Source organism: Balaenoptera acutorostrata, chromosome 9 (genome assembly GCF_949987535.1).
Source record: "Balaenoptera acutorostrata chromosome 9, mBalAcu1.1, whole genome shotgun sequence".
In the NCBI taxonomy this organism is placed as follows: domain Eukaryota; kingdom Metazoa; phylum Chordata; class Mammalia; order Artiodactyla; family Balaenopteridae; genus Balaenoptera; species Balaenoptera acutorostrata.
The window spans coordinates 112,227,556-112,254,293 of NC_080072.1; the positions used below are offsets into that span (position 1 = coordinate 112,227,556).

Genomic DNA, 26,738 nt, shown 5'->3' on the forward strand with positions numbered 1-26,738 from the left:
AGAATGCGGGACAAGGTCGAAGCCGACCTCTCTGGCCGCAGACAGGGGCCAAATGCAACAGCAGGCGGGCGGGGTGAGCCGCTGGGTCAGGGAGGAACAGGCAGCCCTACGCCTGCCACCAGATGAGGCCGGGGGCCAGAGGAAGGGCGCAGCGGGAGTACAGGAGGAGGAGGAAGGACCCCCAACCCCCCGGGAGGCCACAGAAAAAGGCAAACATGGGGCCAACAAGGAATGATGGAACTGAAGCTCTTCCATCCATCTGAGGACACGTCAGGGCAGCCCACAGCGCTCAGACGGGGCACGAGGGCACCCTGGCCCGGACAAAGCACGCGCGACGGTAGGACAGACCCTTACTGGGAGGTCAGTGTTGGTCGTATGAGGCACTTAGCAAGGCGCCCGCATACAGCGGGCAGGAAGTGTCTGCTCTCCATCCCAGCTCCTCCAGGAGCAGCCCGGCCCGGCCTCACCTAAAGTGTTCACAGTGACCAGTTCACTGAAGGCGCTGGTGCCCAGCTTGTTCTGGGCCAGGACGCTGAACTGGTATGCTGTCTCGGGCTCCAGGGCATCCACCAGCAGCCAGCTGGGTCCCGGAGGCACAGGCAGGGACAGCCAGTCGTGGGGCCCAAACTGTGCCCGCTTCATCCTGCCCGAGAGAGAGAGGATCGGGGACAAGGGCGTGGGGTGGGTTACACTGGAGACTCGAGAGGGCACACAGGTGCTGGAGTTGGGGGTGCTGCCCCAGCCTCCCCAGGTTAGAGGTCAGGAACAGGTCACGACCCCCCAGCTGTGGCTGTGCCGGTCCCCATGAAGCCAGGTCCCCAGCCACTACTGGTGCCTATTCTCTGAAAAGGGACCCTTGGCATTACTGATGCTCGAGATACTGGTCAAATTACCAATTGCATTCTGGGAGAATCTCACCCTGGTCAGAGCCCTAAGAGTGGCACAGCCCTGGGAGTGAGGACACTGGGAACAAGGCAGGTACCAAAGTGGGAAAGTGGGGATAAGCAGGACCAGGGGGAGGCCGGGTGCCCTTGGCCACCCAGCCTCCCGGGGACAGCCAAAGTGGGACCTGCGTGACCCCGAGGGCTCAATCTGTCCAAGCAGGCTTGAGTCACTGAGGAGGAGCTGGGCACAGGACAAGAATGACCAGCGCTTCCCCACGATGGGGACCAGGACCCCTAAGGCTTTCTGGGTTAGAAGTCACCAAGGAAGGCCGCGCTATGGCTACAGAACACGGGAACCAGGGGTGAGGGTCGACCCTCGCTCTGCGGCCCACCTGACTCCCTGCCAGCCATGAAGCCAGCGCCCAGGCGCAGTGCCCGGCGCCACCACGGGGAGGACACGTCGTCCTGTGGGACTGGCCACGCAATCCCTCAGCAGCCCGAAGACCCCCGCGGAGGCCAGGCCCCTGCAGGCTAAAGGCTCACGGCTCGCAGCTCAAGCCTCTGCCCAGGGATCGGAGCGGAGGCAGCCGATAGCCCAGCGAAGAGAAACCAGTGCGGGAAGGAGGCCTCCCCAGCCCCGTGACCGCCCTTCCTCCGCCCAGCACCACAGCAGGCAGCAGAGTGACAAAGCGAAGCAGAGCCGCAGGCAGCGAGGGAACCAGTCCACGCCCAGACCTTCAGCTCGGGCCTCCCCGAAGGCGGCCACACGCCCTGCCCCGGCCACGCAGCCGCCTGGCAGCATCCCGCCTGTCCTGGGGAACAGGTGGGGATGGGAGCGGGCTCCGTTTCAACTCCGAGCCCCCCAAGCTCGCCACCTAGGTCCAGTCGGCATCCACAACTCAGAACGCCTCGGTAATCAGAGTCTGGGAAGCAGGCCAGGTCCCTCTTAACCTCCCTGCTGCTGAGCAGTATACAGAGGGCTCTCCCTGAATCTCCAGGCGCCCCCGGCTATGCTTCCTCCTCCCCCGAGACCTGGTGAGCCTGGCTGGGGCTACACACCCAGAAGAGACAGGGCTGGAAGGGAGAAGGTGAGGGCTCACCCGCCCCACTCGAGGATGTCACCCATGATGCAGGTGGCCGGTGCTCGGCTCAGGATAGGGATGTGGGGAGAGAAAATCCTGAGGCGACGGGTGGACCTCAGCCGAGGCGCCTCTTCCCAGCTTTTCTACACCTCCTGTCCTCAGCCTGATTCATGCATTATTAAGATGTCTGTCTACCCTGAGGTTTGGAAAAGATCTCCAATCTCTGCCCTTCGCTAAGTGCACGTATAACCAGGTACAAAGACGACAGACACACAGGCCTAGAGAGAAAACGCACGCGTGCACAAAAGGCCAGGAAGGTGAGCGCCACTTCACAGTGGTTTCTGGAACCGCTGGCGCAGGGCCAGAATAAAAGTTAGATCTGTGCTTGTGGCTGGCTGTCTTATGATGCCCTTGAACATCAGGAGTCTCTTCCGGGCTCCAGAGAACAGAGGAAGCTGGAGGAGCGAGCCAAGGACAGGGAGGGGCCGCGAGGTCAGCTGGGGACGCACAGCACAGGGTGATGGACCATCCAGGCCCCAGCCCCGTCGTCATCCCAGACACCCCACCCCCCCTGGAGCCTGGTCACCGGGCAACACACCCCACCATCCGGAGGGAGGTAGGGCAGGTGGAGAGCCACACCCTTCTCATAACCTGCCCCCTGACCCCAGGGACTGACGGTGGTGGGGGGGATAAGCAGAGAGCAAGGCGTGCGGGGGTGACTCACAGAGGTCCGTACCAAACAGAGAAAGTCTGCTCAAATCCTCCATCGTAGCCTGGCTCCCAGGACACGTTGGCAGTTGTCATGGAGACCTGGACCCGGACACTGCCCGGGGCATGGGGGCTGGTGCCTGCAGGCCAAGGGGACACCTCAGGCGGGAGGAACTGAGCCCGCGGAGCCGGACTGTGACCTCGTGCACCTGGCAAAAGCGGTGCCCCGGGGGAGAGACGGGGACAAGGACGCTCTGAGGAGCTGCACCCAGCCCTGCTGGGTCATGGGGCTGCAGGAGGAAAACCGTCCCGCAGGCAGGCTTGTCCTTCCAGCAGGAGATGCGTGAGCATAGGAATAAGGGCCGGAGGGAAACCAGCCCCTGGTCATCTGCCCCGACCAGGCCTGCGCTCGTCTGGAGAGCATGGAAGCGCTGCCGACGGCCACAGGCAAAGCCCAAAGGCCCCCGTCCCACACAGCTCTCTGGCCTGAGACCCAAACACCAACGTGAGAGCCGCCCACCAGCCCAGCACGGCAGACAACAGCTCCGGCAGGAGCTTGAGTCCTGGGCCCACCACTCAGTGCAGTGACGCCAGGCAGGGCGTCCCACCCAGACCAGCCTCGGTCTCAATGAGCGAGCGTGGGGGGAACCCCAGCTCCCACCTCACACACGTGTGTGGTGAGGCGCCACTAGGTGCTGAGCCTAAAGCTGGTGGTAAATGCTCAAAAAGCACGGGCTGTTGTACGACTGTGGCTGTCTGTCCCCGGAGGGGCACGAGGTCCTGGGGACGAGGTCTCAGGCAGAGGAAGTGGGCACACGTGCCCGGAGCCCCAGGTAAGGGGACACCTGTGCCAGGCCCAGCCTGGACCTGGGAGCAGACAGCCCTGCACCCAGAGCCCGGCCCGCCTTCCCGCACCCCATACCGATGACAGTCAGGTGGGTGCTGGCAGTGATGCTGGTGACCACATTGGTGGCGACGCACTCCCACTCCCCGTGGTCCTCCTTGCTCAGGGCGCGGAACTGCAGGCTCCCGCTGGGCAGGGCATTGTGCTTGCTTCTGCTGGGCTTCCCTACCTTGGCCAAACACGGGGGCCGGGGAGGAGCGAGGGAGGAGGGGCAGGGAAGAAGAGAAGCCACCAACACTCAGGGATCCAGGAAAGACAGGGGCAGCACTGGGCCCCAGCCCGCAGCCCTCCCTGCCCCCCGCACCAGGAGTCACCGTCGCTACTCGGCCCCCGCCCCGTTGGAACAGCGCCGTTCCCAGGCCGCGCCCCTACCGCGCTCCCCGGGAGCCCCGGAGCCCAGAGGTACCTTCCTCCACGTGATGACGGGGAAGGGGTCCCCAGCGGCGGCGCAGGGGATGAGCAGCTCCCGGCCGGCCTCTTGCCTGTACTCCCAGCCTGGTAGCACCGTAAAGTACGGGGGGTCCTAGGAGAGCAGGCGAGGCCGTGACGTCGGGCGTTTCAGGCGCCCGCCGCCTGCGTAGAGCCGCCCGCAGCCCCGGCCCCACCTTCAGGACGAGCCTCGCGGGGGAAGACTGGCCCATGGTCCCCAGGGTGTTGTAAGGCACGCAGGTGTAAGTGCCAATGGCCTCCTCCGTGGCCTCCTCGATTCGGATGGAGCCGTCCTCCAGCAGCGTCCAGCCCAGGTTCTGCTGGGGCACAGACAGCGCGGGGGAGCTGGGGTCAGGGGCCGGTGCTCGGCCCAGGCCCCGCAGCCGGACCTGAGCTGCTCCTCCGTGCGCAGGCTGGGTGCGGCGTCTCGCGGAGCGAGAGCCGCCAGGCCCTGCCGGACTCGGCCCCCGGGAAACAGCTTCGCTCTCCCAAAATCCTGGGGGGAGGGGAGGGGCCCCAGCGGGAACCACATCCCCAGAGGCGGCACCTCAGGGCCGGGGGCCTCCCGCGACCGGCACACGGCCCTCCGGCACCTTCTCAACCTGCAGGGGGCGGCCGTCCTTGTTCCACTTGACCACGGTGGCCGGCGGCTCTGCGTCCACGGGGCAGCGGATGTAGCCGTGAATTCCCACAGGCACGTAGATCACGGGGGGCATGTTGAGGACGCGGGCTGGGTCTGCAGGGCCGGGGGTGTGGGGAGGGAAGCAGAGGTGAGAAGGCGGGGCGGGGGCCGAGCCACCCCGCAGCCCAGGGACCCCACTCGGCGCAGTGCCAGGTGTCGGCCCAGCGGGGGCCACGAGATGGCAAAGCCCACTCCCCGGGCGGCCCGCCCAGAGGCCACAGCACCCGTCCTGTCTGTCCAGCCCTGCATCCTTAAGAACACCCGCCTGAATGCACGGAGGCACCGCTGCTCCTGCCGCCTGCAGCTCCCCGCAAACAGCTCCGCCCGGAGACTCAGCAGCCGGCAGGGACCCAGTGTCCGCCTCCCCAGCCCCTAGACTCCCAACCTCAAAGCCAGCATCCGGCCTCTCGTAAGACTCATTCAGCATCCGGGACACATAAGATAGCAGCACCCCTCCCGAGTCTCTGCGGGACCCCAAGCCCTTCCTCGCCCCACATCCTCTGCGGACGGCGGCCAGGGGCGGAACCACAAGGCCGCGTTTCTGCTCTGCCTCGGTTTCCCATCTGTGCAGGCGGGCTGCAGAGTCAGCCACGGAGCCGCTGGAACCTTCTCGGGAGAGCAGGGGCAGCAGCCCTGTGACGTGGGTGAGTCACCCCCTCCGAGGCTCCCCGGGTTCCCCCCAGGACTCCCCAGGAGGCGGCGGGGATGAATGGGCGGCTCTGGTAGCGTCTGGAGCCCTTCGGAGAAGAGCATTACATAAATACCAGGCCGAAGTATATATTTAGACATAGCTTCCTACTTTTGTATGGTAGGTGTTTTTTTTTCTCCTCCAAGGTTTTCAAAGGGTTTATGAATGGGAAATACTCTGAACACTGCTTTTTAGCAGAAACAAAGATCCTTGTCTCACCCACCTGAAAATCTCACCCCCCGGGTTCTCTTTGAAGGCAGGAAAGAGGTAAAAAACGACAAGTGGGAGTGGGTGACGGTGCCAGAGGGAGACAGGGAAACGCTTCCCTCAGCAGACACGGCCCCAGCCTGGAGGATGGGAGCCTTGGTCCTGCTGGATCATCGTCCTTCGGAGACCACCCCTGCTGGCCCTCTCCCTCCGCCATTGCCCCCTCCGTGCCCGGGTGACACAGGCAGAGGGGTTCTGCTCCGCAAGGAGCCTGCCCTGCCCTTGGCACCTTCACAGCCTGGGCACACAGTAGGTAACTTATGAAAGCTTTTTCTCTTCTGGGTGGGACAGGCCTGGGGCTCTGGGTCACACAGCTTTCCTTGGGCCTCACAGCTTTCCTTGGGCCACACAGCTTTCCTTGGGCCTCACAGCTCTTAAGAACTCGGGGCTCAAAAGACAGCAGCTGAGGGTTGTCCTCGGCTGTGGACAGCGGAGAGGAGACCCCCACCCCCACCAGCAGCGTCACTACGTGAGGGCGTGAGGTCGGGACTCAGGGGGCCCACCGCCAGGCCCACGCTCTGCCCGCCTCCCGGGGTCACCAGCTGTTCTGCTAATGTCCTCAGCTCAGATGCCACCTCTGGGCCACGCCTCTCCAGACGGTCACACTCTCGCCCGCCCCTCCGTGCTGTGGGAGGGAGTGGTCCTCGCACACGAGCCCTTGTGTGATGGCGCGCCTGTCACCTACCACGTCAAGGGGGGCCTTTGTTGTCAAAGTGACGGAGCCATCCTCCAATCAGGAGCAAGAGATGAGCCCCCGGCACTCATCCTCTCCCCCACTCGAGACCAGCGAGCTGAGTGATGCCGCACAGAGGCCCTCGGTCGCTCCGGCCCAAGAGCAGCCCCTTCCCCCGGGTCTCGGGCAGCCCTGGGAGGCGCGGCAGGGAAGCCGCCAGGGGCCCGGTGCTGGGGAAGCGGATTCGTCACCCCAGAGAGGATCTGTCCCCCTTGCCCACCCAGCAGGGGAGCAGAGAGCGGCAGGAGAGCTGCCCCACTGGGTGTGAGCTACATGCCCTCAGATACTGAGGAAAAAACACCTCGTTCAAGGTGCGGACAGAGGAGCTGGCCAGCACCGGCACGAGGGCGGTGTCCAGAAGGCCCCCCTGTCCCTGAGCCCAACCGGGGCGAGGCTGACGGAATGGATTAGCGGACACGGGCGGCCGTGCGGCCCGGAGAAGAGCCTGGCGGGGGCTCGATTCACCTCCGCTGACCAGCCCGGGTCAGGCCTCCTCCCGCGCTGTCCCGTCCCCGCCTCGGCCCCTCCTCCGTCCACGCTGCCTCCACGCAGCCCTCCAGCCCCCCGTGTGGCCAGCGTGGCCTGCGCCTGCCCCACTCACACTGCACGGTCAGGTACGCCGAGGCCGAGGGCGAGCGTCCCAGGCTGTTGCTGGGGACGCAGGTGTACTTCCCCGCGTCCTCAGGCTTCACCCGGAAGATGATCAGGGTCCCATCGATCAGGATGCGCACCCTCAGCTTCAGGTCGCTGCAGGGACACAGAACGCGGGACACGATGGCGGGGGGGCGGGGGCAGGCGTCTTCCACGCTGGACAACGTGCCAGCGAGTCCTCCGCACAGCCGAGGAGGCGGACAGGCGCCCTCTGCACACACACTGGCCTCAGCATGACGGACACACGGACCGGACGCCCCCAACCCCCGCCAGCTCCCAGAGCCCAAGGGCAGCCCCTGCTCGGAAGCCTCACCCCGGGGGGGCCTGGCTGGGCCCCAAGGGAAGGGCGGGCACTCACTTCTGGAAGTAGACATTCTCGTCCTGCCAGTACCAGGTGTAGGTAAGGTTGCCGGGATAGGCCTCTGCCCGGCAGGTGAGCAGAGCATCCTGGGATATGTTGACAGTGATGTTCTCAGGAGGGGAGACGATGAAGGGAGGCCCTGGGGGGACAGGAACAAGCGTGACCTCTCCTGGCGGGGGGGTGGGAGGGGGGGACCACAGCGCTGGGCTCCCAGGAGGCTCCGACCCTCAGGAAGGGGCACCCCAAGCCGGGTAGGGACAGCGGGGAAGGCACTGGTCCAGGAGCTGGCAGCACAGCCAAGCGGTTGTCATGGAGACGCGTCCAGCTGCTGCCTGTGCTCAGGTTCTTCCTCTCCCTGCAGGTCCCAGGGATGCAAGGGGTCCGGAGGTGTGGCCGTGTGCTCCCAGCCCGCTGTAGACGCCCGCCCCACGCACACCCCCTCTGTAAACCCGTCTTCCGAGCAGCCAGCCCACACACACACACACACACACACACACACGCACACTCACATACACACACGCACACGGCCCTCCCTGCCCCTCCTTCTCTGCAGCGGAGCCCAGGGCAGCACACGTGCAGGAAGGAGAAAGGAACCGCCTTGCCACTGAGAGAGTAAGAGGCTGCGGGCTGACCAGATAGGGGTGGCGAGGCGGGTCAGGGAAGGGGAGGAGAGGGGTGGCGCTCCAGCAGCCCCGGCGGTGCTGGTCTTCCAGACAGGCCCTAGTCGCGGAAGCAGCGCGCAGCCCCCACCGCTCGAGCAGGACGGAGGCCGCCCCCTCGGGGGGCTTCGGGGCCCCAGGCAAGGCAGACTGGCATCTCAGGTGCTGACCCCACAGGCGCCAGCCCCACCAAATGCCCTCTGTGTTATTTAACCCTCTGGGGTTGGACGGAATTCCTATCTTTGTTTACTGATGCCATCATCAGAAGGTGGAGGCCTGAGAGAGGGCTCCTGCCCCGGGGAAGGAGGAGGCCCAGCAGGACGCCCTCCGGACATTCAGAGAAAGCAGAAACCCACTCGGCATGGCGCCTCCCGCCACCTCACAGGAGGGCCGCCGCAGGCCACCAAGGAGCCCCACGATAGGGGGAGGAGCTCCCACCACCCCCAGCTGAGCCACCCACGCCCTGGGAAGAACCCCCCAAGCTCAGTGGGGCCGGAACTCCCTGCCAGAGGCCCTGGGCGTAGAGGCCAGGTCGCTCTCACCTTGGACGAGCAGGTGGGTGGTGTGGATGGCCTCCCCCTGGATGCTGTACGCGCGACAGGTGTAGGCACCTCTGTCCTCCCGACTGACCGATGTCACCGTCAGGCTGCCGTCACTCACCTGGGGCCGAGGAGAGTCGGGCTCAGCTGCCAGCCTTGGGCCCGCCAACTCCATCCCAGGTGGAAGTGGCCTGGGGCCCATGCACCTGGGGACACGGAAGCAGGCTTCTCCCTCCGAGCACACGGGTGCCAGCCGCTCCGCCTGCCGCCTCCAGCCCCACCTGCGCCTCCGCAAGCGTGACCGGGCACGGGGCCGGAGGCGCAGGGCAAGGAGGAGAGGGTGCGGCGGCCGAGGCAGAGCTGCACTCACCTGGTACTTGCCGCTGGCGCCTAGCAGCGTCCCCTCCTTCAGCCAGGTGACAATGGGCTTAGGGTTCCCAAAAGCTGTGCAGGTCATGGTGACACTGCTGCCCTCCTTGGCCTCGATGTACTGGGGGGGTGTTTCTGTAAAGGTGGGAGGAGCTGCAAGAGACCCAAGGCGCGGGGTGGGGTCAGCCAGCGGCCCTGCACACAGCAAGGGCCCTGCTCTGGGCCACCCCACGAGGCCGGCACCCTCCAGGAGGTGGGAGGTGACACAGGTGACAGGCCCTGCCTTGTGGGGGGGGACCTGGAACTCAGAGGCAGTGTGGCTGGATCCCAAGTCTAAACTTTCGCCATTGCATACACCCAATTCCCAATAAAGGACTGTTTGTCCACCACCCACTGGGAGGCCCCCCATGCTGAGCACCAGGGATGCGGCAATAGACGAGGCCCCCATCACCCCACAGTCATCCAGACACCCCTCCTTCTGCAACCCCGGCCCAGCCAGGCCCATGATTCTGGGACACTTGCCATCTGAGCCCTGTCAGGCCTAGCGCGGATCATAAGCCAGGTGACAAAGAATCGCCCAGGCTCTGCAGCGACAATCCCCCGCCTTCCCCGCAGCTGCCTTGGGGACCAGGCCGACAGCCCAGTCTACGGGCTACTCCCTTCCGAATTCTCGATGACCGTGCCAGGCTGTCCCCCAGCACCTGCCTCGGAGTTCTGACTAAAATCCCATCCGGTATGAATAACACACTGTGTCTCACCTGTCTGAGCTGCCTATAGAAGCCACCTGATCAACCCCAACTCCCTGGACGATCATTCGGGGTCTTCTGGAGTGGGGGGCAACTGCTGACACCAGCCTAGGGTCCACAGCACCGGGCTCAAGGCTCCAAGTTCAAGTCCAGCTGCCACTCGCTCTGTAACCCTGGGCTCAGCCACTCTGGGCTCTACCTAAACCCCACCCTCCAGACCAGTGGCAGGAATTAGTGAGGTGAAGTCCGTGAAGGGAGCTGGTAAAACGTAAACATGTGAAATGGTGGCCATTCTGTCATCACTGTCATTGCTGTCGGCCGCCCAGGGCTCCTGAGGCCCCGATGAGAAGCTGTGAGAGGGGTCTCCTCGGAGGCTGCCCTGCCCCAGGCCCAGCACACGCTGGGGGTCGCGGCCACCCACCACCTGCCACCAGCCTCACCTCCCGTCACACACCCCTCAACTCTGCTCCGACACAACAGCCTTCCCGCCTTCCTACACATGCCAAGGACTTCCATTCCTGGGGGCTCTACGTCGGCCATCCCCACTCCTGGGCTGTACCCACATCTCACCCTTCCAGTGCCTGCTCGCCTTTGCTAAAATGCCACCCCTGCCTCACCTGGTCAGCCGGTCTAGGAAGGCACCTGCTGCATTCCTGTCTCCTCAGACCGTTTAAAGCACTTACGACCAAGTCTCCTGAGAGCAGAGATTTCCAAGAATCCCACTATGTGCCCAGCTTTTAGTGCAGTTCCTGGCATGTAGGAGAGTCTCATCAAACATTGGTTGAACGGACAGATGAATGCAATGAAAGATCCGCACACATGCACGCACGCACGCACACACACACACACAACAGGCCAACACAAACGCAAACATAAAACCGAAGACAAAACCACGGCGAGACGGCTTTCTTCGATGATCTCCCCACCCCTCCGCTGAGCGTGGCCACAAAGGGGGCACAGGAGTGAGGGCTGGGCAACCAGGAAGCAGGCTTCCTCACGCACGACACATCCTTGAGAAAGTCCATCCTCACCCAACGTCTAACACACCAAAAGTGACGGTAAAACTCATTCCAAGTCCTTGCAGAGGGAACCTGGCATCCGAACCCCAGGCCCCTCCTGGCCTGGCCGTGCGCTCACCCCAGCAGAGCCCTCCCGCCACGCCTGCCCTTGAACTCCAGCTCACACAGCCGTGGCCTCTGTTACCTCTGTGTCACGCTTAAAGAAAAGATAATATGGTAAATTACATCCTGAAGTGACAAATTAATTACTAATTACATAATTACTTTACTATTTAGGTGCTAATCAGGAAAGCACTTTGAACAATTTCGAGTTTTCCGGAAAATAATGGTTTGACTCCCGATTATTTACTGGATTAGGTGTGAGCTTACCAGCTGCATTTCTAGGCTTAATTCTTTTTTACAAATGCCCTATAATTAATCGTGCACGTTAGAAATAGGCTGGTCTCTCCTCCAAGCAATCATCAACCTAAAGCAAGGTTTGACTCTGGCTTTCCAGGTATTTTATATGCAATAAAGAAATAATTGGGTTTGTCTCCTCCCAACTGGTCTTCAAGAAAACACAGAAGGAGAATAAGACAATCTGTGATTCTAATTTTTCATTTTCCAAAGGTGATCCCAGTCAGAAATGCCTGACATTAAATATTCTAGTTTGGAAGCAACGGAATGTTGGTGCTCCAAACTCTTTCCTTCGATAACGGAAGTATTTACGTGGGAAGGAACCTCAGAATGCAGGAGGAAGAAAGGGTGAGATCGCTCACCTTGGGAGGTGCCTGTGGTGTCCACACTTTGAGAGGGAGGCCCCTGGTGAGGGAAAGCATCCGATGATGAGACCCAGTGCTAAAGCCTGACCCTTCCGGAAGAACAACCTGCCAGGTTGCCTAAATGCGCTGGCTCTCCTTCCTCTGGGCCTCCAGGCATACTGTTCCCTCTGCCCTGGAACACCCTTCCCGCCTCCTGCCCCCGCACCTGGCAGACTCCTCCTCCCCGAAGGGTCTCTGCCCAGGGCTCATTGCCTCAGAGGAGCCCTCCATCCCTCACGCTCCCAAAGCCCATACTGCAGTTCTCTCTGGACCTGACTGCCTCTTGACGTGTCCTTCAGAGCTGGGTCTGGGTCACACCCACTGCGTTTCCCCATAGCCTGCCAAGTGGATGTTCAGAAGTGTGTGTTGAATGGGTGGTCGTGGGTGTATTCCCAAGGGCTCTCCGACCACCGCAGGCCACCTCTCCCAGCCTGAGGCGCCTCCTGTGCGACCCGACTTCATCTTTTTCTCCCTTAAGGAAGAAGATAACCAGCATCCTGCACACAATGACCCCGCGCAGCCAACCTTCCAGGCGCCGTGCCAGACATCTTCACCCACAGCGTTTCCCTTCACCTTCACAACAGCCCTACAAACAGGCTCTGTTCTTGGAAACACAAAAGGGAAGCTCAGAGAGGTGATATGGGTGCCAGGGATCAGACAGCTAATGCGGTGGATTCGTGAAATAAGCCGAGTCTCATCGGGTCGCGTTCCGTGCCGGTCCCTCCGAGCAACGAGGAATTCCCAGCCATGAACTCCCCCTGGGGCAGACGGAGCCCGAGCTGTAACAGGACACACGACTCCGGACGAAGCTCTGCGTCCCGGCTCGGAGCGTCTGCGCATGCCTGCTTCTCCACTCGCTGGACCGGACCCATTAGTGATGTGAGGGGAGGAGGTGGGGCTGCAGGAGGCGTCGGCCCGCCTCGGGAAAGGGCACAAGAAAGCAAGTAGCGTGGGGCTCTTGGCTCGGTGCTCGTCAGTGACGCTGTCAGCAGCAGGTTTACCTTCCTAATTATGTTTTGCTTGGGCTAATATTAAGCCGAGTTTTCATTCTGGGCACACACAACAGCTGGCATCGAAAAGGGATGACTCAAAAACTCGCGGGTGGTGGGGACAGCCCAACCAAGATTTATAATAAGCCTCCAATCGGTCTCTGGGGACTGCCCAGCAGGAGCCGCCTGCACCCAGAGGCTCAGGCAGCCTGGACCACTGACCCAGGGCCACCGTCCCTAAGTTTGCTTTCCAGAGACCAATGCTCTGGCTAAAATAATCTGTTCTTCCAGGGCCCTGGATGGGTTTTCAAGGCGGAAGGAGCATGGCCTGACCCGACCCCACAAGGCAGGGACCGTCGAGGCTCAGAAAGACTTGCAACCCAGGCAACCGCCCATTCCTCTCTCCCGACCACGGCACCCAGGGTCACAGACATCACACCCAGAAAGACCCAAGCAGTGGGGGGCGCGTCCAAAGCACATGCACTGTTGACACCTCAATTACCAGCTCAGCGTCTGCAACACGCGGCGGCTGAACACGTCGGCTCATAAACTGAGTCAAGAGTAACTGTACGGTCAGAAAAACAAATCAAAGCAAAAACCCTGCTCCCCTCCACCGTGGGGACCACTTCTCCTTCCACTTTCTCCCGGTTCCGGCGCTCCCTGGCTTCTCAGGAATGTCCCCTCCCAAGGGAGGGCTCCCAAGCGCACAGGGGACCCTCGGTCCAGGGAAACCCCGGCCCCCTGGGAAGCACGGCACAGCACGAGGCCCGTCACCCTTCACCTGGGCGGTAAGTACCCGCGGCGGGCATCAGAAGGTTACCCTCCGGACCGGGACCAGCAGGATCCCTGCCCGGCCCTGGGTTTGCTCTGCTGCTGCCAATCATCCAGCGTAGAGACTGGCGCCCAACGGTTACTGAGGCGAATGGACTAAAGGAAGGCTGTAACGGGGAGATGCCCGGAGAGGGTCTTCCTGCGGCTGCGCCCGAGTCCGCCCCGCAGATCCTCAACCCTACCGGTTTCAGATGCCGGTTTCCACCTCCCTGCGCTGGGCTCTGACGACCCCGCCCGCGGCAAACGCCCTGGTGCCGGGAGCTGCCAGGCCTCTGCGCCCACGGCCCCCGGGGGCTCCAGGACGAGCCAGGGGCCTGGGGCCCCCAGCCCGGAGGCGCACACGCACGCACCACATATTCAAGCTCTCACGCAGGCACGCACGCACGCTCACACGCCTGCGCGCACACTCACGCAAGCACGCACCATGCACGTCTGCCCGCTCACTCGCACGCACGCACCACGCACAGGCCCGCGCGCGCGCACGCACGCACCGTGGATGGTGAGGTGCACCCAGCTGCCGTTGTGGAAGGTGTCGTATTGCTGGTCCAGCAGGAGCACCTTGCACTCGTACCAGCCCTGGTCCTCGGCGCGCAGCTGCTCCAGCCGCAGGGACGCCTTGTCATGGAGGCTAGCGCGGCCTGTGGAGAGGGGACAGAGCAGGTCAGGGCCGCGCAGAGCACCCTTGCGACCCCAGTCCGCCGCCCGCCGGGCAGGCCCAGAGCAGGGCGGCCCCGAGAGCCCCAGCCTCGCTGCCCGCCAGCTGCACCGAGGAAGCCTCAGTTCCCTGCAACTTCCCGTTCTCTTGGGGCCAAGGAAAGGCAGGAGGCATACGGAGCTGGCGGGAAGGGGGCCAGAGAGCCCAGAAGAAGAGGAGCGGGACCCCGCCCCAGCAGGTCCCCGTGGCTGCCACGCCCAGCACCCTGTCTGCCCAGCACCCCTACGGGGGGCGGAGAAGAGGCCGCTGGGGACAGGGTGCCGGCGTCCCCTCCTAGTCCTGTCGCGGAGGCCAGAGAGCAGAGCGCTCATCCAGCCAGAGCCCAGGTTCCGAGCTTGGCCGCAGGGCCTGTAGCCCGAGAATGAGGAGCGGCTGGCAGGCGAGCAACGCCCCGAGCCACCCTCCCTAACTCCGTCCCCTTCCCCAGAGCAGCCCTCGGGGTCCCCCCTCCGCTCACTCTCCACTCGGGCCCACCCCTCGCCCCAGTGTCACCACCTCCTGTGCTTTCCTCCTCGTCTCCTCGGCAATGGCAATCTGCCTACAAACCAGACAGTCAAAACCAACCAGGGCCGGAGAGACATAGACACAGGAGGAAAGAGAGGGACAGAGAGAAAAATAGAAGCTGAGAAAAATGCAATGCAAACCTCAGAAATCAGAGGTAAAGATAAAAGCTGTGTCCCACTAGTTTCCTCTCTTCCTTTAAACCCCAACACACGCGCATGCGTACACACACTCAGAGATGCATGCACACACACACAAGCCCACGTGCAACCCTAGCACAGGCACACAGGCCCCTCACTCACACCGCCCCACGCCCTCCTCCTTGGCGGGCAGGCCCTGACAGTGACTCAGTGAGGCCACCGCTGGCAGGAGTAATTGCAGAGCAAGACAGCATTGGGGCCACAGGAGGAGGGAGGAGGGCGGCCGGAGGACGAGGCGGCGAGTGGAGCAGGCGCCCCGACACTTCCTCGCACTCAGGACTCAGGACGGGATGAGGCCCCAACTTCAAAGCCAGAGGGAGGGAGTGGGCAAAGCCAGACAGAGCAAACCCCACGGCCGCCATGGCTCTGACGCAGCTGCTCCCGCCGAGCCGCCCTCCCGCCGGCCTCCTCTCCCACCCATCGGCTCCTGGCCTCCCTTCTCCTCCTCCGGCCTCGGCCCCTGCGGCCCAGCGGGGCTGTGAGGAGGCTCTGTGTCTGCCCCACCTCCGCGTCCCTCTCCTCACGCCACTTAACTAAAGCCTCCCAGAGTGCAAAGGATGATGGGAGGACAGAGACAGCGACGGGAAAACAGAGATACGAGGACCGTCGGAAAAGACAAGAGGCCACGAGACACAGGCAAGAGGGACGGTACGGGGGCCCCGGAGCCAGGCGGGAAGGCCTTACCTGCATACTCAGGGTCCACATGGGGCGGGTAGTAGCCAAACTTGATGAAGATGGGGATGGGCACCCCGAACTTGAACCACTCGACGACATAGGGCGGGGGCTGCCCCGTCACCGGGTGGACCACGTCGCATCGCAGGACCACGCTCTCGCCGGCCCTCGCGGTCACGAACTCGGGCTCCTCTCGCAGGCCGTGGGCACCTATCGGGACAGCCACACAGGGACACAGGAAAGGAGGTGAAAGGAGATCCTGCCCGGCCCCCACAGAGGCCACCCCTGCCCTGCCAACCCCACAGAGCGGAGCCCGACCGCGCCCTCCCCCATGACACCCCCGCCAGCTCTGAGGAGCGTGGCCACTGAGAAGGTGGAGGGGCCTCGGCCCCTCTGCGGACACCGTGGCCCGGGCGCTGCAGCGGGTGAACAAGGGTCGTCTTCCTGCACCGGGATGCTTCCCACTGGAGCCCGGCGGGAGCTGCAGAGCCAGCCGTCCTCCCACGCCCCGCCCCCAGCTCAGCCTGAGGTTCAGGGCACAAAGCAAGAGTGCTCTATGCGGGAGCGGGGAACCCTAACAGGCTGAGCAGAGGCTGCTCCTGGCATCACCAGAGGGAAAACCCCGGGGGCCGGAGCTGGCCCTTCTGCCCCTCCCCCCTCTGTCCGCTGCGCCTGCCGCAGAGGGGGGAGCGGGAGGGGCCTCCAGCCCGCCAGTTTCCACGCCCCAAGCCTATCAGGCTGCGAAGCCCCAGACATCACCATTAAGGCCGCAGGAGGCTAGGGACGCAGGAGGGGGACCCTGGGGCCGCTAACCTCAGCCAGCTAAGGGGAACATCCCCACCTCCGGCAGAGGACGAGGCGCACGGCTGGATAGGGCTCGGCCACCCTCCCGAAAGGGCCTGGAAGGGACGGGCGATGAGGCCAGCCCCACCCCCAGCCGCAGAGAGAAGCGGTTAACCCAGGCTCCGCCCCGAGGCCTGCACCCCCCACCTCCAGCCCAAAGGCACCTTGTCCAGCTCCCTTCCCAGTGAAAGAGGCCCCTCCCCCTGCCTTCCCTCCAGTTCCCACACTACCCTCCCACCCCGCCCCTCCCCGCAGTCCCGGCTGGGCCCCTCCAGGCAGCACCAGGGACAGCAGCCTCCGCGGAGGCTTCCAGCCGGGGACGCCCAGGAGAGCCGCGCCTGTCCTCCGCGCGCCTCTGGGCCTGATTCTGACCACACCTCCCTCCCCTGCGGGCTCCTGCCCCGCTCCTCTCGTCCGTCCATCCTTCGTGTCTCTGTGTCTTTCTGACCCTCTGGCTCTGGCTCCTCCTCCAACGGCCGTCTCGCTGTGTCCCTGTCACTCTCTCTAGCTCCCCGCTACATGGGTGATTCTGTCTACCTGCCAGTCTCTCCCCACCTCCTCGTTTGCATGTCTCTATCAGCGCGTGTGTGTGTTGGGGGAACGTGTGGGGTTCCGTTCGCCTGTGCCGGGGAAGGGGTTTTGCTTTTCCACTGCCCGGTCTCCGTGGTGCGCTCTGCCTCCATCTCTCTGGGTCTGTGTCTCTGTCTGTCTCTCCTTTTCTCCCTCCCGCTCCAGCTCCCTCTCCTCCTGCAAATTGCGGAAGAAGGAGGAGGCAACCCTTCCAGAAGCTGATTGGCTACCGGTGACATCACTGTTCTCTAGAGAAAGAGCTAAGATCACAGAGTATTTTTGGAGCAGAGCAGAGTGTTGCCCTCACCTGCCTGAGGCCCCAGCCGGTTTCCCAACCCTCCCAGCCCTGCTTTAGGCTAAGTTTGAATCCCAGCCCCTCAGGGAAAGCGCAGCAGGCACCCCCGCTACCCCAGGGGTACCAGGTGGGGACAGAGCCCGCCTCGCAGCACCCGGGCACAAAGGCTGATCCTGGACCCTGCAGGGATGGGCAAGGAGCAGGCCGCCTGAGCGAGCAGGGAAAGCAGCGTGTGTGCACGCGTGTGTGCGTGTGTGCATGCACGTGTGAGTGTGTAGACTCTGGAGGAGAAGAAGAGAGGAAATACAGGAGGCAGGGTAAGAGGAGGGGGCTCCTCCCGGGGGCCATCACCTGGGGGGCAGAGGTCTCCACAGAAGAGGCTCCTTCCCAGGCTCCGGCCCCAGCGCCTGGGGCAGGGGGCAGGGTCGCTTGCCCCCCTCACAGCGAAGGCTCTGGAGGCTCTGGCGGGGTGAGGGTCTGCACCTGGGCTGCCTCATTCTCACCGCACAGCAGCGAGGCAGCCTCTTCCACACCGGCCCCCGCCAGCCTGGACTCAGGGCTACGCACCCACCCCCCCAAGGCCCACCGGGGCCTCAGCCCCGCCTCCACGGTTCTTCCCGAGGACCCTTCCACCAGCGGCCGGCAGCTGGGAGAGGACACGGTGAGGCCAGCAGTGCAGAGACGGGGAGCAAAGCCAAAAGAGACCCGTTTCCCAGGAAGAAGGCCGGGGCGGGGGGCGGGGGGAGGCCCTGCCCCAGCTTCCACGCTCAGACCAGCCCTCCTGGCTTTCTGAGTCCTAAAATATTTATCAGTTTCCCTCATCTCCTCAACACACACCCACCCACCCACACACACACACACACAGCGTGTGCTCTCACTCCATCACCCACGAGCACTTCCCCCTCAGCCTGAGCCTTTCTGAGCCAAGCATGTCTAATAAAACACTTTCTCCAGAAAAGCTCACTGCAAAAAAAAAGTAAACATTGCTGGCAGCAGAGACGGAAGAGGGGCTTGATGGAGGAGAGAGATGACCTCAACCCTAGGAGGACACGACCGAAGTCGAAGAGTGAAAGAGAGTCCAGGGGCAAGAATGGAGACAGATGGTCAGGGTGCGAACAGACAGAGACAGAGAGAGACAAACAGACAGGGAGAGCTCAGAGGCACACAGGACTCAGCCTGGGACACAGAGACACAGGCCTTCAGAGGACCCAGAGCCAGGAGGGGACAGAAGGGAGCAGGAAGTGGGGGGGAGGGGAAGACAGGGATGGGTGGTGACCTGAGGGGGAGGGCTGCAGGAGGGGGAGGCCCCAGACCCCTCCCCACCACAGAAGCCTGCAGCAGCCGAGGGACAAGGCCGCGAGCCTCAAAGGGACGCTGGCGTCTGCAGGGTGAGCACCGCTGGGGTGGGAGGTGTTCTGGATGCCACACACCCCTTTCAGAGAAGGCAGGACACAGCTGTACCCGGAGGAGCAGAGCAAATTTGCATCTTGGGGACGCACCCTGGTGGGCAGAGAGGGCAAAGGAGGACGCGGTGCCCCTGCGGTCTGGCTGACCTTTCCGAAAGCCCACAGGGGACAAATCTCCTGCTCTCTGGGCCAGGTGGTGCCCGGCGGGTAGCCGGGTCCAGGGCTGCCACTGGATCCCCGGTGACCACAGGACCAAGGGGCATCCAGGGCCTGGCACGCCCCCCCTCAAGCTGGGGCTCTTCCACAGGCGGGGCTGGGGGAGGAGAGGTGCCAGGACGGGAAGGTCTGACGGCAGGGAGAGCCGGCCACCAGGCAAACTCGGCTTCCTCTAGGCCGCTCCTACATACCCGGCCCGTGCTGGGTCTTAGAACTCGCTGACAGGCGTACTACCATCTCCATTTCACAGGTGAGTAGGCTGGGGGCCCCCTGGCTGGCTCAGCCGCCCGCCAGGCAGCGGGTCGGGGCAGGTTCCAGCTGCTGTGTCTCCCCTTGGCCCCCGCTCACCCGACCACAGGTCCAGGGACCAAGGACGAAGGCCCCTCCCGCGCCGACCCAAGAAGCAGTCCCCTCCCCTCCGCTGAGTCAGGCCAGCCCCTCCACACCGCACACTCTGGACAGGTTCTCACAGCCAGAGCTCTGCAGCCCCGGACCCAAGAAGGACGACGGCGGGGTGCGCCTGGGTCAGAAGGCAGCTGCCGGCGCTGGGCTGAGCCCCCTCCACCTGGGACCCGGGAGCTCGGGCTGGGTGTGGCGGCGGCGCCAGCCTCCTCCTCTGTGAGTACAAGTCCTCCGGGAGCCTCCCCTCCCCCTCCCCCTCCCCCTCGGGCACCGGGCTCCCAAACCACAGGCCTGTTGTCTAATAATACCAGCGCCAGCCACCACCTCCATCTGCCAGCCTAAAAATAATCCCTGCTGAGTCCAAAAAAGGCACAGCCCCCAACAGTCCCCCAGTCCCTCCTCCCTGGCACGCCAGGGGGTTCCAGGAGATTCCAGGGAGCTTGTGATTGGGCTCCCCTGGAACAGCACCCACCCCCTACCCGGGGGGTGGAGAGCCAGAGGCTTGCACGAGGAAAGCGGAGGACAGACATACCACCCAAAGCCAAGTGTGAGATGGAGGAACGGCTGTGTCCACGTCAGGCCGCACCCTGGTTGTCCCTTCCAGAAGGCAGGTGGGCCAGAGGGCACCGGGACAGCCTGCCTCCGGCCAGGACCTCCACCCCAGCCCCGGGCAGATCCTCGGGGAGGTCCCCACCCTCTGCAGTCTCCCAGTGCTGTCCTCACAGCCCTTCGGCCCCCACGCCCCATCAAACTCTCAGGGCCCAAGTCAAGGGTCAGTTGAGCCCAGCCTGGCCCTGGCTGGGAACCTTCCCATCTTCTCTCGAGGCCCTGGGGGAGGGGCAGAATCTGCAGGCCCGCTCCTCCGTGGGCGCCTCTCCACCCTAACCCTCCTGGCCCAGGCAGCCCGAGAGGCAGCAACGAGGCTATTAGCAGCCTTAATTTGCTCTGGGCTAGATTGTATTTCCAAGAGCCTTTCCCCAGGAGCCACTGGCAGGAAGCAGTCAGCAATCCGCCTGCAGTGGCTCCTCCAGGGACAGACCCAGCGACACCCACCCTGCCCGCCTGCCGGGCGGGCGCAGGCCTGGTCCAAGTGCCCGCGAGCCGGGAGAGCCCTCGGGTAAGGCGCCAGGTGGACACGAGCAAGGGGGCGATCGAAGCCCGTGTCTGCTCGTAGTGAAGCGTCAGCAGCGCTCCCTACTCAGAAGCCAGAAACCAGGACAGCGGCTCCCCTCGTACAGTGTGTGCAAGTTACCTGCCACGGCCTGTGGCCGGGGCCTGGGCCAGGAGGGAGCTCGGGGCGGGGCGGGGTGGAGGGACGGCTGAGAGCAGCACCCACTCCCCCGCTTCCAGGAGGACAGGCAGGCTGGCTGAGACCTTGCTCACAGTCTGGCCCACGAGGAACTGCTCTCCAAAACCTTCATAGAGGCCCCGACTCTGCTCACCAGTCTCCTGCTGATTCACGCAAGAGAGGACAGAAAAGCAGGAAGATTCCTAAGAAAAATAGGTCAGCTGCCTCGGGCAGGCTGGGCTCACCCCCGTGGGCAGGGCCAGGCTACAAGCTGCCTCTGCGCCTGGCTCCCCAGGGACCCAGCCCCTTCTCCACTCAGGAGTCTGGGCTACTGGGCAGCTGAGGCCAGAGCCCACCTTACAAGACAGACCCGTTTTCTGCGTCCCCGGGGCTCTGCCCGTGTGTGTCCCCACTGAGGCTTTCTCTCGGGGAGTTCAGGCATCCTTCAACCAGGCCCTGAGCTGAGCTTCTGGGCTGCCCAGACTCAGGTGTGGAGCAGGGGGCAGGGAAGCCAGGCGTCTGCTCCAAGTCTAGCCTTACTGCCGCCCACGGCCATCAACACTCAGACGGGAGTGATGCCCACCTCGTTCCTAGAGACTCTGGGTCGCCTGTCTGCTGCATTCACGTGCACATGCAAACACACAGCTGCACACACAGCGTGCACACACGCGCGTGTGCAGTCACCTCCAGCAGCTTCCACCAGTGACAGCTCTTTCCACAATTCAGATCCACTCTCACACAAGCTGCTTTCCCCATCCTCGGGCTCAGACAGGAAAGAGCTGCTCCCTGAGACCCGAGACCCGGGCCCAGCCTGAGGAGGCCTGGGACGTGCCGGGGGACAGGGAGCCTTTCAGAGAGAAGAGAGTTCGTCCCTCTCGGGCCTCACCCCCTCGCGCCCAGGTCCGCCCTCACTCCCTCAGCGCAGCAAGGCTGTGGCAGCCAGGCCCGAGGAAGGGAGATCTGAGGGAGGAGAGCACAGGGCCAGGAGCCAGGACAGAGGGCAGCCAGAGCAAGGCTGGAGTTCAGCATCTCCCGGCCAGGCAGCATCTGCTCCTTGGGTAACCAGATCCCAGCTTTCTGTCTCAGAGCCTCAAACCTGAAACCACCGGCCCTGGGACCCGGCAGCTCCAGGTCCAGCACACGCCGATCTTGGGGCCAGCAGCTGAAAGCTGATTCTTCCCACACACCCTCTGCTCAGCTTCTCCTGAGCGCGGCCTGCCAGACACACCCCTGCCTCTAGCGTGTGTGCTGGGGACACACACATGCCACTTGGCCACGTCCTGCTCAGCTGAGAGGCTGCCCGTGGGTCTCGCAAGCAGCCTCCAGGCCTAGACCTCCTCCCTCCCACCTTCGCTGCCAAAGGGAGGGAGGAGGGTCAGGGCCAGGCCAAGAGCACAGGGCACTGGTCCAGCTACCAGCAGGATCTGAGTCAGAACCCACTTTATTTGGGGACACTAGTCATGCAGGATTTGTAGTCAACAGGAGGAGGCAGCCTTGGCGGTAAAGGCCCGGGTCCTCCCCCCAGGCTTGTTCAGCAAACGTCTGGGATGCAGACTCCATAGCCATCTTCCAGGCTCTTCTGCACGCCCTCCCCAACCTCTCCACTGCCCCCCGGACACACGTGACTCAAGCCCATCCCTCCCTCAGTCCCAACCCTTTTGCCCCTCTGCTGGAGCAGCCCCTGCTCAGCCAAACCCTAGACTGGCACCGCGAAGTCCCTCCCCTCAGGAATCTCCCGGAAGTCATCTCTGCCAGTCGGAGAACAGCTGAGCTCACACAGCAGCATGTGAATGCTGGCAGTGTGCGGGCAGCAGCCTCACAGGCCCGTCTCCTGCCCCCGGAGGCTGTGCGTGATGAGCTGCCTGCCTCCTGGGCTCGCCGCATCCTTCCCACAAGCCTCTGGCCACTGACAAAACTCCAGTTTTACAGATCTTTCGAAGGATTTCCGAGCAGCCCTCCACGTCTCCCCGGACAAGGTCTGCCTGGGAAACCAAACTTGGTTCCCGACAGAGGCAGCAACTGAACTTTACCCCAAGGCATTCCCAGCTCCCAATGCCCTGAATGGCTCAAGGGAAAGACATTGAGAGGGGGGCCTGGAAGCCCCAGACACTGAAACCATCATCATCATCATTTACTTACTTACTACAGAACGCTAATGTTCACAAAAACCCTACAAGCTCAGGCTAACCCCCTATGAGGCAAGTGACAATCAGAGAAGCGAAGCAACGTGTCCAAGGTCACAGGCCAGCAAGTAGCCAAGCCGGACTTGAGTCCAGGTCCTGTGACTAGACCTAGGCCCTTCACCACCACACGCAGAGCCCCTTTGGCTAAAAAGACCCCCAAGACCCACAGGGGTGGCGGGCAGGGGTTCATGTCCAGCCACCCCAGACAGAAAAAGGCAAAAGCTTCATAACCAACAGCCTTCAATGCTGGGAAGTCCTTCCTTCTGTCTAGCCGCTTTGTGTGTTGCTGTAATAAAGCCCATTTTCCTTTATTCTGTGCTTAAACTTGCAAAAAGTCCATCCGCCTCCCCTGAAGTCTCAGGCTTGGAGGCTATTTCAGAGCCTCCCTTCGGAGTCTCTTTTTTATTCAAAGATCCCAGCACATCCTTTTGTGCTTTCAGCCACAGTCCCATAGCAGGAACATACCAAAAACTGGAGGGGAGGAAGCTACGGGCATCGGAAGACTACAAGGGAATGGGGGGAGGGGGGCCTGAGGCTAGAGACAGGTTCTCAAGCGCAGCTCGAACCACCTCACACCCCACTCCACGAGCTTCTGCGGTCACTCTGGCCTCAGTTTCCCCTACCTGACAAAGGGAGAGTTTTAAAACCATCCAGGTCACACACCATTTAACAAAATCACCCTTCCTTTGGCCCTCCTCTGTATTCACACCCCCCAAACCGCACGGAGACCTATTCCATTCCAGAAACTTTCCCAAATCACTTCCCCTCCCCCTACACAGCACCAGACACGGCGAGGAGAGGACCCTCCTGCGCGAGCGCGGCCGGACGCGGGGTATCCCGCTGCGGGTCCTCCTGCTGCCGCCCACCCCCGGCGGTTCTCCCCGGAAGCGATCCCTCCCGGCCCTACGAACCTGTCCGCAGCCGGGTCGTGTCTGCGCGCTGAGCACCGTGAGCTCCCGGCACCTCCAGGCTCCGCTCCTACTTCCACACAAGGGCCGAGAGCCGGGGTGTCACACAGAGGCGGGCAGGTGGCTCTGCCGTCTCCAGAGCACAAGCCCGCGCGCTCACGCGCGCATCACCCAACGCGCGGGCTTCCCTCTGGCCTCTTCCCAGCTCAGACCGAAAAAACGGAAAGAGGAAAACCTCCCTCTGCCCGGAGACGCGGCAGTGGGGACCCCCTTCCGCCGCCCTCGCCCCCGGCCAGCTGTGCCCGGCTGCGGCGCGCTCCCGGGGAACTTTTGCCCGGCCGGTCTCAGGTGCGGCGGAACGGGGCGCGGGCAGGGCCAGCCGAAGGCGGCCGCTCCTCGCAGCCGGCGAGGGACCCCGCGCGAAACCAGCTCTTCTCCTCTCGCGGGGCTCCGTGCGCCCCGTCCTGCGAGGGGACCCGACCTCCAGCTGCCAAGACGTGTGGTCCGGAGAGACGCGAGCCGGAGCCAAGCCCCACAGCGGCTCTCCTACGGAGCGGTGGCGCTGCGCGGGGTCCAGTGTGCCGCAGCCGCCCGAAGACCCGCAAACTCCCCGGCGGCAGAGTTCAGAAAGCCGCCGCCTCCCCAGCGCTCGCGGCGGCGGCTGCGCCCGCGAAGGGCACCGGGCGCGGCACCCGCTGTGAAGCCCTGGGGCCAAGGGTGGCGAAGTGGACCCAAGCCCGAGGCGTCCTCTCCCGAGCGCCGGCAGCCCGGGCTCAGGCCCTTCACGCCGGCCGCGGCCTCGGCCCCCGCCCTCCCCGCGGTGCTCGGAGCGCGCCCGCCGGGAGGGCGCGGGCTCGGCGGGAGGACGGGGCCGAGAGCGCAGGGAGGCGCAGGGGAGGGACGCTGCACTTCAACTCACCTTGAGCCGCAAGACCTCGGGCGCTGATCACACTTGCTATCAAAGTGGCCACATACCAAATCATAGTACTACCGCGCGCCAGCCAGGAGCCTCATCCTATCGCAAAGTGCCCCGCGCCGCCTACGCCCCGTGCCGGTGTTCCCGCGGCTCCTGCGGCTCTTGCAGCCCGGGCGGCCCGCTCCCCATCCCTCCGCGGCTCCGCTCGGCTCGGCGCGTAGCCTCCCGCCCGGCGCAGCGGCACCTGCACTAGAACCCAAGCGGAGCGCAGCCAGCGCCGAGGAGAAGCCCGGCGGCACCGCCCCAGGCCCGCCCCCGCCGTCCGCCCGTTGGGCGCGGCTCGCGATCCCGGGGCCCTATTGGCTGGGACGCCTGCCCGTCGCGGCGAGGGGGGAGAGCCCATTCAAGGTGCGTTGACGTGTGGCCAGCCCAGAGCCGCAGAATCATGCGCATTGCCGGGGAGAAGGCGCTACCGCGTCTCCGCTCGGTTCTGCTCCCTGCTCCCGCTGCCTGGCAAGTTTCTGGGGGAGGGAATGTGGCTGCCGGGCCGGCTAACGGGACCCTGGAGTCTCGGGTACTCTGCTGGTCTGAGGGGTCGGCGCCCCCGCCCACCTAGTGAACCCAGCATCCGGTTTCCATACAGCAAACAGGCGTCCCGGGAGGACGGTGCTGATTCAGTGATGGGGAAACCCGGGAACGGCAGCCTGGGGAAGCTGGGAACGTCCTTCGCCGGAGATCTTTTCCAAGGGGTCACGCGCTACCGCCACCACCCCCTTCCCTTCCACACACGGCCACTCTTTTCTCCCCAACGCACCCCCTCCTACCCAAACGTGAGATTACGTTAAGCTCCATCCAGCCCGAAGGCAGGGGGATGACTAAAATGACCTCTAAAAGTCGCTAAGATTTGGGGTGATTCATTGGCTCAGCTGCGGGAGAGTCACGGGCCCCATCGGGAACACACGTGTGCATACTGCCACCCCCAGTGCGGGTCATAGTTGCTCATCACCACGAAATCTCGACTTTGAGCAGTGAAAGTGTTTGTTCTTCTCCTAAAAAGGCTGTCTCCTCAAGCACAAGGTTCCTCCCCCCTCCCCACCCGCCTGGGAGCCTGGCCCCATCTCAGCAGCATGAAGCCAAATGGATTTGGGGAGCAGTGTAGGGGTCTGGGATGGAGGGACCCAGGGAAAGTGGGCTTCTTATTCCTACAGTAGAGGACAGGGAGGAAACTGGAAGGTGTTCATGTTTCCCAATCTCATCCCCTCCCCCAGTGCAGTTGTATTTGCAGAAGAAATAAACAAGTGTCATGGAAACATCTACTACAAACAATCCCCTCACACGGGCGTTCTGAGGCTGCAGTGAAGATGCCTGTTCTTTCAAGGAGTGAGAGCAGTGGTGAGAGGGGCACAGCTCCCCAGGATGGGCTGCTGCCACAGAGGGGAGACACAGGGGCGGCAAAGGGGAGCTCACTGGTTCTAGGACATGGAGCTCAAAGAAAAAAAAAAAGAGGGAAACTTGCTTCTAAGAAAACACACACACACACACACACACACACACACACACACACACACACACACCATGCATCAAAAGTGGCCTGAACACTGGAGAAACAGCCTTCCCTGGAAGGTGAACCCTCTTAGCTCACCGCCAGCCAGGAGATGGAAAGCTGGGACCCCCTCCCCAGCAGAGCAGCAAATACACTGGTAAAGTTTAGCATTTGGATGTAACCTGGAGAACCAGAATCCTGCCCTGCCCAACTGCTCCAGTCATGAGACATAACTCCGGTGATACAGGGACAGTTCTCCCTGAGCCATCACTTTAGGATCTCTTTCTCTGCCAAGATGCCTTTCTTGGGGATGTGAAATGAGTTGGAAGCTCTGGTCCCCCACTGAAGGGCTGATTCCCAACCAGCGTGTCCAGGAACTAGAGCTCTGCCCTCAACATATACATGTAACCAGGGTCCTAGGGCTATGAGCCTTAAGGGATCCCTTTGCAGAACTAACGATAACAGGATTCTCTTTGTAAAGCCCCTAAGCAGCTAGCTGGCCTAAAGAGAAATGCTGGGTTCCCCCAGGGCCGCCCCAGTCCCTAGCCCTTTGTAGGCATAAACACGGCAGAGGAGTGGGAAACATTCTTCTAGGGGCCTGGAGGGTAAGGAAAGGGGTGGGGCCACTCTCACCATCATCTTGACTGTATTTGCTTGGCCATTGACTTTGTCCTACTCAGCATAGTGGTTTCTGCTAGGGAACTAAAACTGTCTGTCAGATTGAAAGGAAAAAATAACA

The 26,738-nt window shown here is 63.1% G+C and overlaps 1 protein-coding gene and 1 long non-coding RNA gene across 4 annotated transcripts in view; one reads left to right on the forward strand and one right to left on the reverse strand.

The window, feature by feature from the left end:
* The window catches only part of IGSF9B (immunoglobulin superfamily member 9B), a 45,274-nt gene extending 20,607 nt beyond the window's left edge, over window positions 1–24,667 (reverse strand). For 2 of the 3 annotated variants that reach the window (XM_057553965.1, XM_057553967.1), the window contains exons 1-13: window positions 24,460–24,667; window positions 15,442–15,639; window positions 13,833–13,979; window positions 8,958–9,109; window positions 8,591–8,708; window positions 7,387–7,528; window positions 6,979–7,124; window positions 4,601–4,743; window positions 4,184–4,327; window positions 3,985–4,101; window positions 3,597–3,747; window positions 2,691–2,814; window positions 468–643 (exon numbers count right to left, since the gene is read on the reverse strand). In XM_057553965.1, the coding sequence (XP_057409948.1) occupies window positions 468–643; window positions 2,691–2,814; window positions 3,597–3,747; window positions 3,985–4,101; window positions 4,184–4,327; window positions 4,601–4,743; window positions 6,979–7,124; window positions 7,387–7,528; window positions 8,591–8,708; window positions 8,958–9,109; window positions 13,833–13,979; window positions 15,442–15,639; window positions 24,460–24,523 (1,822 nt within the window). In that variant the 5' untranslated portion in view covers window positions 24,524–24,667. The remainder of the gene's footprint in view (window positions 1–467; window positions 644–2,690; window positions 2,815–3,596; window positions 3,748–3,984; window positions 4,102–4,183; window positions 4,328–4,600; window positions 4,744–6,978; window positions 7,125–7,386; window positions 7,529–8,590; window positions 8,709–8,957; window positions 9,110–13,832; window positions 13,980–15,441; window positions 15,640–24,459) is intronic. The other variant, XM_057553966.1, reaches the window with a different exon arrangement.
* Window positions 18,762–22,915, forward strand: LOC103020242 (uncharacterized). Its single transcript, XR_009009374.1, has 3 exons — window positions 18,762–19,009; window positions 19,222–19,377; window positions 20,512–22,915. It is a non-coding gene; the product is annotated as an uncharacterized LOC103020242 (long non-coding RNA).
* Window positions 24,668–26,738: the final 2,071 nt, after the last annotated feature.